The following is a 16,669-nucleotide window of genomic DNA, read 5'->3' on the forward strand; positions in this document are numbered from 1 at the left end:
TCACAAGAGCATTCGATATGTGACCTCACTTTATTCATTTATTCTCATTATTTGGTATCGCTCAGTCTTGCAGACAAAATTATACAAGTGATACAGATGACTTGGATTTTATAAAAAAAAAAATGTAGTATATTTTTTTGGCTTTTTGCCTTTAATTGACAGAAGTTGAGAGATATTTCTATCTCTCAAAGCAGCAGCAAAGGGCCACCAGATTCGGGGTTCGAACCAGGGCCGACTGCAGCAAGGACTGTAGCCTCTGCATATGGGGTGCCTGCTCAACCCATGAGCTATACCCCCGGTTTTATGATTTTTCACCATCAATGTGGCACCAAAGTCATGTGCCTCATGTTGTTCATCACCAGCAGCAGAACTTTTGTTTGAGCCATTATTTCATCCTTGTTTATATATTTGCACATATAACTAGTTGTTAATTTCTCTTTTTTTAAAAACATACCTCAGAGATTTAGAGGTCACATGAGAGTTGGTCTTAGACTTTGCTGTGAGTATGAGGATGTAGCTAGATTTCCTCCAGGGGTCGGTCACCGGCCTTCTCCAGCTGCTTCTCTCCCACCGGTCATGTAGGTGTTTGGCCAGCAGAGGACGCCAAAGACCTGCATCAAAGAAAACAATCTCCAGGCCTTTGTGGTCGACGGAGAGAAGCCATGTTTTATTTCAGCCATATTTAAACACTCCAAGCTACCCATGAAATATCTTGATAGAGAAAGAGAGAAGTCTTGAGCTCTAGACACATAGGGCTTCATCCATTTAGATGTTTTTCATATTATCTCTGTTAGAATAAGTGCAAACATCTTCCTTAGAATAACAACCACTTGTCTTATGATGTCTGATGCTTATCTAAGCCTTAAATAAACAGTTTATTTGATGACTGTTTTCATTTTGTAGAAGAAGCCGTCTAATTTCCTTTAGTAAAATGTTTATCCCTAACTACAATGAGCCGCCTCAGCCGGGGAGGATGCCTAATAAAGTATATTTTGTGTTTTACACAGAACATGGCATACTGTATAACTCATGAGAAAAATACCACATATACAAATAATAAATAGGGGATATATATTTAAATAGGGGATATATATTTTTAGGTTTGTATCTGACACTGGCTTGTGTCTGCACATGAAAACAGAGAAAATGAAATGTTCCGTCTTCTAATTCATAGCATCCACATCTTCACACTATATTGATTTCATGTCAATCCAGATATTCTTTGTGAAAGTGACGTTGACCCGTTTTCCTATGAAGAGCAAACGGTGATTCTTGAGAATTAGTTTCTTCTTCTGAATTGTCTGTTTGGATTTTAACACTCTACATTTAACTGAGTCTTCCATCAGACTTGGCATCCAGTGATGTAGTGTGCAGTCCCATATAAGGCTACTGTGCATGATTGTTAATTAGAGTATGGATTTTCTTTTTTGTTTAGTTTGAAAATGTCAAGTAGAGATTAAAATGTTTAAATGCTGAGATCAAACAAAAGCCCCAATAAATTATACTGAGAAAAGAAGCAAAGCCTTAAATTTGATAAATGTGTCTTATTTGTACATTTGTTGTGTCAATACATTGTTTCTGCCATCTTTTATTATATTAAAAATGCAGAAATTCAACATATTTCAACCCATAGTACCATGACATTAAAATTGAACCTTAATGCTAATGCTCTGCGGATGCTAACTCATTGATTTAAACATTCCGCATAGATGAAGCTGTCACTAGGTATTGTATCACATGTTGTCAGCAGCAACATTTGGTGCAGCAGCACCAGTCTTGTATGGACCATAACCTAATTGGGACAATATGGACAAATGTTTGCAGTTAACCAGCAGCACCGCTGGCACTACAATTAGGCAGCTGGTCTTATTGAGGAGTCACTTAAATGTCCCACAAGGAGCCGTCACGGTTGAGTGAGCAGAGCATCTTGCCAGCCTATGGGGCCAGAGTGTGAAGGTCAGCTCCATGCATGATGCAAAGAGACATTAATGCAATGGTGCTTACAAAGGAAAAGTTGGCATCAATTATTTATGTCAGCATCTGATGTCCACCGAGTTCAGCTCATGGAGTCAGCATTCAGCACCAGAGCGTTTGTTAACTTTGATTGGCCGCCGATCCACTGCAGTGGTAAATGACAGATGCCCAAACAGAGAAATGCATTCACTTCTTTTATTCATAAGATGGGATATTTTTTTTTACATCTTATGCACAGCAGATACAAAGACAAACATGTTCTAAACCACAAACTAAATTCCTCCATTACTCTAATCCTGCTTCCCATTTCAAAATGGACCCCCCAAAAAGCACCCCATTACGTTTGTAGTAGTCCAGTTTCACATTCTGAAAGATCGTTTTACAGCAATCTCATTTTAGCAGAGTGGCACAAGCCATGCTCAGAATACTTCCTTTTTTGACAGATACCCACTTCCCCTTTAAACAAATTGCACTTTTTTCTTCTTTAAAACTACTTCAACAGGATTATAGGATCAAAAATTAACACCAAAAACACAAGAGACGACTAAACATCAAACTTATACAGGTTCATTATTTAGTTGCACAAAAATGCATAAATATACATTACGCAAAAAAGTACAAAAATATTTGTACTTTCCTTTGCTCAAATAATGACAGACATTGATATGATCATAAAGGACTGGGATTGTCAGAACGTAGGGATGCATTCACAAGGTCCATGCGAGATAAGCCATTTACACAACAGCCTAACTTCCACAGAGGTAAGACCAAGGTTCTACAGGAAAACAAAACATTTCGCTGTCTAGGCCAAGGTAAAGAGGCAACACAAACACTAAGAAAATTAGGATACACAGAACTCTGCGTTCTATATTCATGCCAAAAAGACTTCAACATGCAATGACTCTTAACGCTTCTAAACCTCCCAGGAGCAGCGGTAACTCATGGAAGGACTAGCTTAATAACGGTAACTTCAATGCGTCAATTTTCCTCAGCAATTACGATCCATTAAGTTTGACTTGGCTTTGCATGAGGAGTTTATTTTTTTATTTTTATTTTTATTTTATTTTTTGAAGTGCTAAGATGGTACCGCAGTAGTTGCCAAGGATGAGCTCAGATTGTCGACAGCAAGATGGTTTCAACTCAAACTCCCCCCGGAGATAATCGGGAAGAGACATAAATACTGTTTGTTTATAATAATGCACATTTGTCCATTAAATAAACCTGATTAAATTAACGAAGAGCTTGGCAAACCTCACTTCAGCTGGACAAAGGTGTGGTTTCCAGAAGCCTGGAGAAAGACAGGGAAAACAAGAGTTAGTCTAACTTTTAGATGAGGCTGGTCTAATTCTACTTTTCTGTCAAACCAATAACATATCACCATCTTCAAAAAGGAAGCAAGTCTGTCTTTTCTGCATCTTTGTCAAATCCATGAAAACACACAAAAAGAATTGATCCTGCTGTGTATTCAAGCTCTAAACAATGTATGGTGCAGAGAAATTAACTGTCAGGCTTTAGATAAAAACATTGAGCTACACTGTATGATCATCCTTTCAAATGTGTATTAAACAGATAAACATCTTCTAAATAAATGTATAATTTTACAACACCTAGTATCCAACAAATTAGCATATTTTGCATTCAATAAAGATGCAAAGTGTATATTTGTATGTATTCAACAGGAACAAGTGGGTTTGGGGCTGAGTGAGACGAGCTGCAGTTGGAAAGTATTGACTAACCTGCTGGAAACCATTTACAATAAGAATGAATATCGCCAACCTTATCGTTAAACAATAGTTATTTTCATCTGTCTGTTTTTCAGGCCATTTTCATTCATGTTGGCACATTCTGCAGTTTGCAGTTAAACATTGTGTCGGTGTCATTATGCAAGTTTGTGTTTGTCTGGAATCAGGTTAGCAGTTTGAGGTGGGTGGGATCGGTAAATCCAAGTTTAAGAAAGAAAAATAAAAAAGTACTGTTTGACCAAAGGTTACTCACTAAATATCTAACAAAACTGCCGGGATTTCCATCCAGGCTGGGAAGTCTCAGAGGGAGTAGGGTACCAGCGCATCTAAAGAAACACAAACATAGTCATGTACAAACCAGGCTTCAGTGCTTCAAACCCCACAACTGTTGATTTCATGATCATCCATTAACATGCTTCAAAAATTTACTTTGACAAGCAGGTTTAGGATGACTGTCCCTTTAAGCCCTGGTCACTGAAGCCATGGGAATGTGGGTCACGTAGCAGCTCATTGAGGACAATAGTCCTCCAGTAATTAACAGGCATGGAAATGTGGAGAGGTTTAAACCCTCCTTGTGTTAAACATTTCCACTAGGTAAGAGCTGTATGCCTGTACCTTTCCATACCTGTGACTAAACCCTGTGGCAGAATGAGGTCTCGTCTCTACACACTTAAAAATAAGACAGAGGCCACGACTGCGGGGCCAAACGGCATAATGTACTCAAGAGGTTAACAGTTGTTTAGAGACATTTAGAGTCTCATAATGTAACCCTGCTGTGCCAAACAGTCAAACCAACGAGGGACAGAGGGAAGAGAAGTCAAGGCATTTCAGGGATCTTTCATCAGATTGCAATTAAAAGGCTTTTCCACCCTTTGTGTGGCTACACATTCAGCTTATGTTCAACAGGAGCGTGGACAGTAAGTTGGCACCTCTGGAGAAGGCCATCAGGTCTGACAATTTCTGCAAGCAAATGCTTTGCATTCCTCTGCCTATTGTGCCCAACTAAACGGACTATGTCATAGCTGCCTACTGCAGTGCAGCGCTCCCCTGTGCTCTTACATGGCAGGAGGACGTTAGCTCACAATGAACTTTAAATGACCCAATATGAGAAATATTTTCCATTGCTATTGTTACCTAAAGCCCTGCCCACTGCCTTTTAGTTAGCTGCACTGTTGCAGTAACATTATATTACTATAAACTTACAATGTAAACACTTACAAATACATCTTGTTAATGATCAGTTGACTGAACTTGTGTTAGTGTTTAAAATGAACAATTGCAAAACAGAAGCAAAAATTAAATGTTTAATTTATATCAGACATGTAGTGCAGCCACAACATACACACAAACCTGACAATACTATTGTTTGGGATCAAACTCCATCTTAAAAAGGCTCAAATTTGTGTTTTTCCCGAAATTAGTTCTACCTTGTGATTCTGTAGCCATGGGTAATGTTATCAGTAAGAGCACCTTTCATCCCCCAGCACACTGACAGGAAAGGGAAAAGTTACACCTCCATGTCTGCGACTCATCGGCAACAAAAGGAAGCCATGAGCCAGAGACAGAAGACGACCACAGACAGGGATTTAAGCTAAGTGAAGGGCAGTGTAAGGTTTCACTACATCAACGAACGTACACATCACCTCCACTGATGCTGCGAGTCAAAACCTTTTCCATTTCAAAACGACAAATCTTTTACGATATAACTGGTGGTTTTAACTTACATTCAGCTCTCTGCTTTTTGACATTAAAGCTGAGCACAAGTTGTGCAGCCAACAGCAATTTACAGCCTTGATATCTGGATTGGCTTCAGCAGCACAGGTCTTTGTGCTGTTATTGTAATACCTCAGAGGACCACCGGGATCATTCAACAATCTGAACCTCTGCAAGTCCTCAAATTTGATATTGCAGTTCATGCTTCATCATCTAATTTATACGGTTGAACTTGAGGATTACACTTTTCCCCCTACAGTTTTGTTTAGACAAATGGGGCTGAGAGAAAACACCTGGACTCTGCAACTTTGCAAAAATCACGAGGTTAAGTAGTGCACCTGGACATAGTCATTCATTTTCAGTAAAGCTGAATATGAACAATGTCATAACAAAGAGATAAATGAAAGATAGGAGAAACACACACCGGTTGGTCCCTCACCTGGGCGTGGAGGGCTGCAGCAGCGGCAGCGGCCGCCGGGTAAGTGAAGGCTGCGTGAGGGAGGCCTGGGGTCAGCTCCGTGGTGTACAGGGGGTAAGGTGTCCAGGCATCTGGTGACGCTGGGATCAGTGCTGCCCCTGTCAGATCATCTGGGGAAGTACAGTGTGGGAGGAAAACACTGACTCACCTACCCTCAAACACACAGGCTTATATCATGTAAACAGTCAATAAAAGTTGTTTTTTAAAGCAAATATAATCATGACGTACTGCAAATAATTCAGTCGTTCTTACCGATTTGTGTCATGTGGCTTTCATGTTTACTACTGACCAGTGATGACTTGTCGAAATGGTTTGTTTGACTTAACTATATTCAACTTATAACATTTACAACTCAGCTGAAGCAGTCAGACCAGACTTTGCCTCCCACTTATGCGTTTGCTGAATTACTCAAACATCCAGGCAGTTTGACAGTAGAGAGAACTGATGTCTAAATATGGAAATATGCATTACAGTATGTTGTTTATAACTGCTCTGGGAGATAAAAGCAGAAGTGTGTGCCATGACAGAGATGGAGATTAATGACATACAATTCTGTAATTTGCAAGTCTGTAATAGCGCCAACTGTTTCTCTGCAGCCTTACAGTATGGACCATTTCAAGGTTTTTGCCACAAGACACCAGTAAAATTCACCAGGCAAAATCTGGTCTGAGTGAAGCCTTACACTGTTGTCAACAACCACCTGCCAGATCTAATGACTCCGGCAGGTGTTTAGGCAAAGAGAGCCGAGACGCAACTGCTGACTAAACCCTGTGAGAGTGGGATTTCCCAGCTGGATAGAAGCAAAGCGGCCGTCTTAAGAGACACATGCATGTGGAGGTGAGTTAGTCCTTCATTTGTTAGATACTGTTTTTACCCTCTGTCTGTTTGTCTTTAAAAACACAACATCCTATAACAGATCTTAAAAAAAAGGGCAAATCGAGTACTGGCGTTGCCAAGGTGAGAGTGGATGAGAGAGCCTAGAGTGGTGCAGCCGTACAACTTACATGGGTCCCGTGCAATGAAGTGTGCTCCTAGAGCAGGGTGGATATTTGTGGGGTTCGGTGTGGCCATCAGCTTACTCTTTGCCATCTTCGTGTTGGCTTTAGCAAACTCTAAGCGCAGGGTCTGGGGACTTTCGGGGTCAAAACGGATACCCTGAGGGAGAGACGGAGGAGGGGAGGAGGGGGACATGATATAGTAAGGGAGGTGGGCTGAGTTTGAGGGGCTGTAACTCAGTAGTCTCTCCTGGCCTCCTTTCCTAAAGCCATGTTTCAATACTCAGGATGTATCCTTCAAGCTTCCCTTGTGCTAAACACTGTTCTGTGCTAGTTGTCCTGCGGGATGTTCAAACACACCCTCTGCACCTGACTGCTTTCACTCAACTAAAATTCTCCCCAAAAATGTTCCAAAAAACAGAAAAAGGAAAAAAAAAAAAAGGGTAAGACTGAAGGATACACTGAAATATTTCAACATGCTTGTATCTCTTTTTCCTCATGACGAAATCAAGAGCACAGGCGACTGGAGGAGAAGTTCACCCCGTCGCATGAGCCAGGAGGAGAGGGAGACAAGGAAAAGGGCTGATGGTGAGACTTTTGAGTGTCATTTCCTTTTAGGTGGTTTAACCCTGCGTGTGTTCTTGTGCCCTAAGCGTTGTGCCCACATGCAGGTGAGTAGTATTTTGGTGTATGTGTGTCTGTGTGTGTGACTGCTGGTGTTGTCTAAGAGGTGATGCTCATAAGGAAGGCTAGGGCTATGAGAGAGAAGTGTTAGATACTGCCAACGTGGGCTACTGGGTGACAAAATAAGAGGTTACACTACTGAGGATGTGTCCAAATAACACTACACATGTGGCTAGAGAACGAGTATTACAGTAAAGCAGTGAAAGCTATACCAGACTAACAAGGATGTGTATCAAGGTCAAAGTAAACTACCGTAAGGCTACGGGATTCTGGCCTCTTTCCAAAAATGGCCCTGCCATTGAATTATAAAAGACAAAATGGGTTGGCTTTGAGAAATTCTATGGGAAAGAAGAATTTTGTAAACTCCCAATCATTTTTGGTTCAAACAAAGGTTAGAACAAATCTAAGAAATATAGACCAACATTTTACAGGATTTGAAAAAAAAAAAAAAAAAAAAGTAAAAACAGAGGGGAAACTTGAATAGCAACAGAGAGGAAATGTATCAATAAAACAAGGGAGTGCTTACATTTAGTGCATTTTTTGCAGCTTCAGCTCCAGAGCGACTGTCAAAGGTTACAAACCCGACAGGCTGGAAGAGAAAAGGTACAGAAACAGACTGAGAACACTGGTTGGCCACTTGTTTAGCATTAGAAAATAGCACTCAAGCTGTTCCTGACACTGATGGAAGGAATCTCACCTGTTTTGAAGTTAACTTAATCAGTGACCCTTCATAACCCTGTGGGGAAGAAAGATAGCCAATTATCCACCGTGGAGTCACATGCACAAAGTCAGGAATGAACGCCTCGCACTATACAAAGAGAAACCTGCTTGTGTGCACCTTCAGTTTCAGTTGGACAGCAGGACATCAGGCTCCTCTATGACAGTGTTGCACATTTAGTAAAACAGTTGAATGGTTAAATAAAAACACAAAACAAACACAGTTTTCCTTTCACTGATCTGACAACCGCTCGCTTCATCTTAAATGCTAAAATAGAAATAAACACAAAGAAGAGCATGTTGGTTTTTTTTGTTTTAAACACAGATAAAGCATGAATTCCAAATAAAGCCTCTGGGTTTAAATCAAGTTAAAAACAGCACAGGGGTTGGTTAAAGAATGAATAAATTCCTGAGAAATGAAGGGGAATTTTGCTTGACCAGAGTATTGATAGATGGGATCTCGCCTGATCCTGATTTACAGCCATGGAAAATTAAACAACTTTCACTGGCTGTGATAAATCCTTAGCAACAATCCAAACCAGATTTACCTGCACTACTTCAGAGTAGAAAAGCAAGAGGGAGAATACAGTCAATATTAAAGGGAGCTTTCTCTCTCCGAATGTAAACCTCAGATTAAACCCAATCTGCACACGCTGTGGTGTGTTTGCCAACTGTAGACGGCGCACGGACGTGATAAAAACCACTGTTACGCTAACTTAAGAAAACAAGACATTTAAGTGGTTTCACAATGTCTCAATGTTATGAGGGGAAATAAAAATTTCCCTACACGGTGGGCGAGCTGGGTCACGGAGAGGGTTGGTTGGCCAATCGCGAGGGCTACTCATTTACACATTCCACAAGATCATCCATGTGCGCGGGATACCACTTCCAATTTGGTTAGTTAGGACACGGGTGGGAGGGGTGTTTATGGAACTGGAGTCCAGTCAGAAAAGAAAAAGAAAAAAAGAAAAAAAAGAGCAATGGACGAACAATGATGTGGCCCAATTTCCATATATGCAAATATCTGGACAAGGGACTGTTTGATTTCAGCGATGCACAAATAAGGAGCACTGATTTCTGCTGTATGAGCTGAAGCATCAAATGCTACAGGCATGACAGGTGGTTTAAAAAGGATTAGGTGCACACTGGATTATGGTTGCTTCCTCAATAATTTAAGAAAATGTTTAAGAGGTCTTCCTCTGCGTGCAGATAATCCTTTCACAGACACTTTCCATGATCCTCTTCCAGCACCTGGCACACAGCAGCTTCCTTACTGTTAAGGGAGCTGAGAAGCTGTTGATTTATATACTTTAAACATACAATTAGCCTCACATGGCTGTACAATCTGTACAACTTGTTAAAATACAATGTATCTGGATACCACCTACCTTAAAAGGTCTGAAGAGAAGGTAGAGTTCCCGTGGTTTGATGTCTACTGGTAGGCCACTGACAAACAGTGTTCGTACCTGCAAACAAACAGCAAAACTGCATTTCATCATTCGGAAGTGACCTTATTATAGGCTACTTGCTTTTGTTTGTTTTTTAATTCAACAGAAAGTCTTATTTCTGAAGGTGTACAATAAAAAGGGCTGACCTGGAGGTATGAACTGAGCTACAAAAGCACATGAATTGATCAGGTTCTCCTGAACCTTTCCTCCACTGATGATGGCCAAAAGCTAAAAGAAAACTACAGCTGGTCGTGTATTTACTACCAGCGTTGCTTGACCTCACCATTAGCACATGTTTACAAGCAGCGAGTAGTTCAACCAGTGAGTGATTATTCTGTGTGAATTCTTTTTAGAGGCCCAGAAGAGGTACGATTGTCCAGTAATGAATAAAGATTAGAAGGAAGTCTGGAAAGAATAAACCAAATTTTTGCATTGTTTGTTCCTCTGTTCTTTTAACCATGACCCCTTGGTGGGACCCAAACCCTATGTTGGGAAACACCGCTATAAAGCCACTGCCAAAACTAACAGATGACGGCTTGATTTCAATAGAACCCCGTCAGGATTTTAGATTTTTCATAACAGGACCTGAACAATCACCCGAGTGAAGTGTAAGATTAAGAGACATCCAACATGTTAAGAGCTAAACAGTGAACATCAGACGAGTCCGTCCTGCTGGGAACCCCCAGATTCCCTTGGAGGACCCCTGGACTTGCACTGACCAGACACTGAAAAGCGATGCTGTGTACGGACCAGTGTGGCCGGGGGAAATAAACAGTGCGGTGCGAGGCCCATTAGTTCCCAGCCGGTGGGGAGGCCCTCAGTACAATGGGGCTGCCAGAGGAACAGCACTGGACAACAGTGCACAGCATGACACCATTTCCTTCCTCTGACCCGCAGCCCCAACCCTGCCAGCCCTCCAGCATTTTTCAGGTGCAGCACAGCAGCAATTCTCAGCCCTTTACAAGTCAGCACATACGGCAATTGAAGGCCTGCGCAGCTGGACACCAACTCAATGGAGATGTTTTAATCTGTCGTCCTGCTTATTGATCGAGCGGCTCTGTGACTGCGAGTGAATAAACCTGGAGTTGTGTGAAGCCCATACGCCTTTTAATAAAACCTAATCAGTTACATATTTGGGCTAATTTCTGTGCAAATTCTACTCTTCATCTGACAAGATACAACATCTTGATGATTTAACAGGCCTCTGTGTGAAATGGAGGTGAAGGGGAATTTTTTTCCCTCTGTCAAATAAATTTCTTCTCCTTTTCTTTTGATGTTTGATCTAAATTACAAGGAGAAAAAAAAGACATCAAATTAGACCAAGAAAAGTCAAGTGGCCACATGAGGCTTTGTTGGAAGATAATGGGAACAAAGGAGGACCAACAAAAGGCCCAGCACCCCCCCTCAGTGTGTCTCCATAAGGAGCCATTACAGAGGAAATATAGCTGGTCACACAGAAATGAAGAGTGGCAGCTGGAACAAGTCAACACTTTACATTTTTGAGGGAATTTATTTTTTATTTGTTTAAACATCCTGATTTACTTCCTACTATATTTGGAGCCACACATTTCAAAAAAAGGTGTTTAGTACCAGTTTTAGGCCATTTCAGGTGTCACTTTCAAGGCCTCCAGATTTTTCAAATCAACCTTCAGCGTTTTGTGACGCAGCTCTTTTTTTTTCTTCTTTTTTTTTAAACCTTAACTATCTGTTTATATTTTTTGGCACCTGAAAACACACACAGGCAGACGTCAGATTAACTGGACAGGAAAACTGGGAAATATCTCACCTAAGAATTAGGAGAACCTCCAGATATTTAAATTATGGGATATTTCCCCTTTTCCACCCCACACAGGCCCGCTGATTTTACACACTGAGGGGTTTCTTTTAAAAACAGGCTTATTTTTTATTTTTCTCTTTTTTATATTTTTATTTTTTATTTTTTATCTTATATAGGAATGTTCTTTTACTAAACATGAAGACTGGACTCTGATTAGTAGCACATGTAACACAAACAAACAAAAGCGGCTGAGTGGTCAATCAAACAATATCTTTACACACATGATCCACATTTGTGGCTGATGGAGCCAATAATCCGCAGCTGAGAAAACTAATTACTGAAAATTAGGCGTTTAAGATACAATAATACTTGTTGAATATAACGTGTTGGAGATTTATTGTCTGCCATGTAGCCCAGGCTATAAACACACGGTTCCTGCAGGAGACGCCAGAATAAGCACGTTTCCCCTCCTGGCTGCGCCTTCGTCCTTATTGCTCCTTGTACTAAAAAAAAAAAGGGCTTCACATGAGTGGTGTGGGGGGCAAAATTAAAAACTACATTACCTCGTGTTATTTCATCCAAACTTAAAACAAAAAGGCAGTGTGTGTCCGTGTGAGCAGGCTGTTTTCAGACTGTCAGTGTGAACACGGACTGGACCGGACGCAGCGCAGGAATGAAAACTTTTTTGCCCAACTCACCTCCTCCTCGATGGAGACGTTGTTGTTGGGCTCTGCGTCAGCTTTCAGACTCATGTTGCCGGTCTCTTCAGCCGCTGCTGCCGCCGCCGCTGCTGCTGCTGCTGCCGCTGCACAAAGAACTAAGTTTTTCCTCGTCGTGTGATATTTCCCCCAAGTGCGTCTGAAGCTCCCGTGAAAGTCCTGGTGTCGCTGCTTGAACTTGAGGAGAGAAGGTGTGCCGAGGTGAGGTCGTGCGGACGAGGACGGCGAGGTATCCGAGGTGACTCTTGCGGCAGGAGTCGTATGGCGAGAGAGAATCATTCATAAAAGGGAGGAAAAGGAAAGAAAAGGAAATACAGAGACGCGCTAAAACTAAAGGTGAGAAGGTGGATTAGTGCTCCGTGTGTGAAGGTGAAAGATGGGGGGAAAGAAGTGCGCGTAAAAAACTGAAAGCCTCTGCGCTCACATCAATGCCCTCAGCTGTGGGACTGTGCGGAGGGAAGAACAAGTAAACTTTTCTCATTGGAGCGTCTCTCTCTCTCTCTCTCTCTCTCTCTCTCTCTCTCTGACTCTCTCTGTGTATCTCTCTCTCTCTCTCTCCTCCTGTCAGCGACCGAGCCCCCCTCCCCCCTCCTCCTCCCTCATCCACCTCCTCCTCCTGCTTTTCAATTAGGTCATCAATTATGTTGCAGTCCGCTGTGAGCCGTAATCAAGCCGCAGATTCGCCTCAGCTGTTGCACGGAGACCCGGCCCCTCCGCAGCTACATCACCGTTTCTATGGGACCCGGAGAGCCAATGGTCACTGAGCACAAAGCCCACAACTTTACGTGACAGTACAGAAATATTATGTTATGAATAATTATTTATTTTGTATTTTTTTATTAGCCCCCCCAAAAATTAAAAAATAAAAGGGGGGAAAACAAGGAGAAAAGTACCCGTCCTGTACCAGGACATACATTTAACAATATTTTTTTGATCAAGGACAATACATTATCTAATGCTCAGTGTGTGGCCTTATCTGTGCAGCATCTTTATTTGTCTTAATTATATGTTCATGTGTTTTTGGTAGCCTATATATTTTATTTTCTGTGGTTAAGAATTGAAGGTATAATTTCAAAAGCTATTTCACTGATCATTTTTATTTATAGTTGTGAGAAGTAACAAACTCATATTCACAGGGGTGGTCTGATTCCTTCTTTATAGCCTACTGTATTACCGGCTACATTTCAGAGGAAAATGCATTTTTAATTTATTAGATGCCACCACCACCAACCAGTTCTGCCAGTACATCCGCAGTAATACCATTAGAATTTAATATTAAATCACATAATACAAATAATTCACGTATAACATTGACAGAGGCCATTTTGGCCATATAGTGAGATGAGTGGAAGGAAGGAAGGAAGGAAGGAATTTGACCTATAACATCTTTGAGTAAAAGAGAATAGCCAACTCCCTCCACCTCAGATTTTGGATGATACGATTAGATATATTTCATTTTTCATTTCATTTCATATACTTTAATTGTCCCCGTAGGGAAATTTGTTGTGGACTCACCAATGGTCCGCAGTTTAAAAATAACAGAAGAACAGAAACATTGAATGATCGCACCAGGCGACACACATCACATATAATTTAATTTACATTCAGGCTATAATATTCATGTCAGAGTAGCCTAGCATCCAAATGACAAAGAAACAGATTTTTGTGACATATAAACATGTCACCTTTATGCAAAAAAAAAAAACACAATAAGAAAAGCAGCAAAGAACATATTGTTATTAATTCATTTGATGTGACAATTGATTTAAATGCAGTAAATAGATTCAGAAATAAATGGACATGACAGGTCATGTTTACAGAGATATAAAAGAAATCCTTGTTGGTGCCACCACAAAAACAAACCAATACAATAATAATTGATATTAATAATAATAATAGTTGGCTTAGTGTGCTTTAATGATTTGGCTCCAGGTTGATGTAACAGGGGCGTGGGTGGAGTAATGGCCTGTGTTGTGTACCGAGGCTCAGCCCTGGACGTGAGCCCAGCATGCAGTGTGTTTCCTCACAACAAGGCAGCTCTCAAAGGCCAGACAGTTTCCTGACTTTGTATAGGAGCACAATCAGGCCTGCAGGGCGAGGAGGGGGGCTGCCGAGTGGGCGGACGTACTCTCACTGTACTTCTCAGTGATTTCAGCTAAAAATAGTGAAGCTTTACCATGTGTTTTAAGTGTTTCTGTACATACTGAACCCAAGTGGTCTACACAGAGGCAGAGGGAGCCCGTCAGCTGATGACAGGAGACGTGTCTAAATCGTGCCCAGATATTTGGGCAAAGCTTTAGTGACAGATGAGCCAGTGAACAGGGTAACAGAATGTTATCTCAGTTTTATTGACCTCTAATCGCAGTCATTTACAGTAATTTGATACCTTTTAGATTATATCAAAGCACTGATTACACGTCTAAGCAGGATATGTGAAATGAGAGTTGAAATGATTATGCAATTAATTAATCCCATGATAGAAAATTAATCAGTGGCTATTTGACATCTGTTTAACAAAAACAGAAACATTCATTCACTTGTCAAATGTGCATATTTGCTGTTTTTCATATTTGGGGATTAGAAAAGAAGATGTCACATGGAAGTCTGTGTCCAGGCATTTTTCACTATTTCCTGACATGGATCAAATCATTTGTGATTAATGGGCGATATAAATTCCAGGTTAATCAGCATTAAAATAACATATCATTAATACTGTCTTTGATGATTACAACACAATTTAGAATACACAATTCTAAATCAGCCAAAATCTTGTTAGATTTGAAGTAAGAAAACATCCATGTTTGTGTGATATGTGTGAGGAGAGGAGAGGAGAGGCTGGAGGCCTTCTTGCTATTCCCCTGGCAGCTGAATTAAGTACAAACTTGATGATACTGTTGAGCCAGGCACATGTTTTACATATTTTTTTAGTTTATGCATTTTAGTATTTTATGTTCAAGTCTCCCATATCTCCTTTGAGAACAATAAAGCTGAATTTGAAAGAAAGGTGCACATGTATGTTAACAAACCAGAGGATAAACAGATGTGCAGTGATCTTGCCCTATTCTTCCCTCAGCATCTGTATTGTACTTGAATTTTGAAAATGTTAAGGAGCAACATATATTATGCTCTGTTTGTCATTTCAGTAACACTCTGTGCCTATGAAATATTGACTGGTCTGCTGAGTGATCATTAATTCATCCAGGATGTACAGTTCTTCTTACCGTCTGCGCCACGACGAGGTTTCGATGTGCAGGAGGCCGCCATCTTTATGTGCGTCATCCATGGATTCAGGACTTATTACATCAACTCTGCTTACACTTTTCTAAAAGAAGACACCATTATGGACATAATCTGATCATAAATCTGCATCTTACAAAACTCAGTTTTACAGGGCATCAATTCAATGTTATCGTTACTATCCATTTGTGATGATATGATTAACTTTGTCCACGTTTCTGTTGTGCTAACTAAAACCTGACAAAGTTCATGCCTTTATGTTCTTAAAAATCATAAAAAATGATCAAGTCTTATCTTATTTTTACATTATGAACCTTATGCATAAAAGTTCAATGCTTTCATTATAAATATCAACCTTTTGACCAGAATAATCATCTATACCATTGTCCAGCTCCATTTGCAACATACCTTCATGATGATGATGATGATGAAGACTTTTCTAAATCTTAGTTGAAGGATTAAACTGAGGTAAAGGCAGATTATCCACATTATTTTAGAAAATACTGAAACAAAATAAGTCCTAAAATGGGTGGTTTTTGTATGATCTCTTACGAACAAATCATATAATTACTAAATCAATAAATCACATTCTCTAAACTTAGCAGCCTGAAAAAGGTTTAGTGATAACTTTGTTTTCTGTTTCATGGTTCCCTGTACAGTGCTCTCTTTAATGTAACTGTCTCAAAATACCTAAAGTTCCTTCAAAAAATAATTGGTTGACCTAAGGCAAAAATGAATCACTGAAGCTTTTATGCCCAAAGTGTAACTGCCATCTGCACTACCAAAGATAGCTTTGTGTCGATGTAAGGCACAATCTATGTCTTATTCATACTGTACGTCTCTTTGGTTGGATTTAAAGTAGTGCTTGATGTTTGCAGCTAGATTCACAGGCCTCTTCTTTCTAAGTGTTGGCATTGAGTCTTTACATAATTGAGGGCAAAGACTTTTCCAGTTGAAATTATCAAGAGGTGTTTGTTTTTTTATTTTTATAGTAAATGGATTGCTTCAAAACCTCAGTGCATTATGACTGACGTCGTTACTGCTTCTCATAAATTGAAGAAGCTGGAGGAAATTATTTTTAAATGGATCTGCTGGATGACTGTCTTCTGCTTTCACATCACCACTAGTCCCACATGTCCAACACCGCTGTTTGGAAATACTGTAAGATGCAGGGGGCTGTCCTGT

At 40.4% G+C, this 16,669-nt stretch overlaps 1 protein-coding gene across 4 annotated transcripts; it reads right to left on the bottom strand.

Moving 5' to 3' along the window:
• Positions 1-2,162: 2,162 nt before the first annotated feature.
• LOC311006757 (RNA-binding protein, mRNA-processing factor 2a) lies at positions 2,163-12,693 on the bottom strand. Of its 4 annotated transcripts, none has more exons than XM_083999696.1 (8): positions 12,227-12,693; positions 9,692-9,769; positions 8,284-8,322; positions 8,113-8,175; positions 6,912-7,062; positions 5,869-6,017; positions 3,970-4,042; positions 2,163-3,262 (listed from the first exon to the last, which is right to left on the bottom strand). In XM_083999696.1, exons 1-7 carry the CDS (start codon positions 12,524-12,526, stop codon positions 3,977-3,979), a joined length of 846 nt encoding a protein of 281 aa, XP_083855822.1. In that variant the 5' UTR covers positions 12,527-12,693; the 3' UTR covers positions 2,163-3,262; positions 3,970-3,976. The 4 variants fall into 4 exon arrangements, with proteins under 4 accessions (XP_083855822.1, XP_083855821.1, XP_083855820.1 ...); XM_083999695.1 differs by having other exon boundaries at positions 5,854-6,017; XM_083999694.1 differs by having other exon boundaries at positions 8,113-8,202.
• Between the last annotated feature and the right edge of the window lie 3,976 nt (positions 12,694-16,669).

Source organism: Trachurus trachurus, assembly GCF_905171665.1.
Source record: "Trachurus trachurus genome assembly, chromosome: 3".
NCBI classification, from domain to species: Eukaryota; Metazoa; Chordata; class Actinopteri; order Carangiformes; family Carangidae; genus Trachurus; species Trachurus trachurus.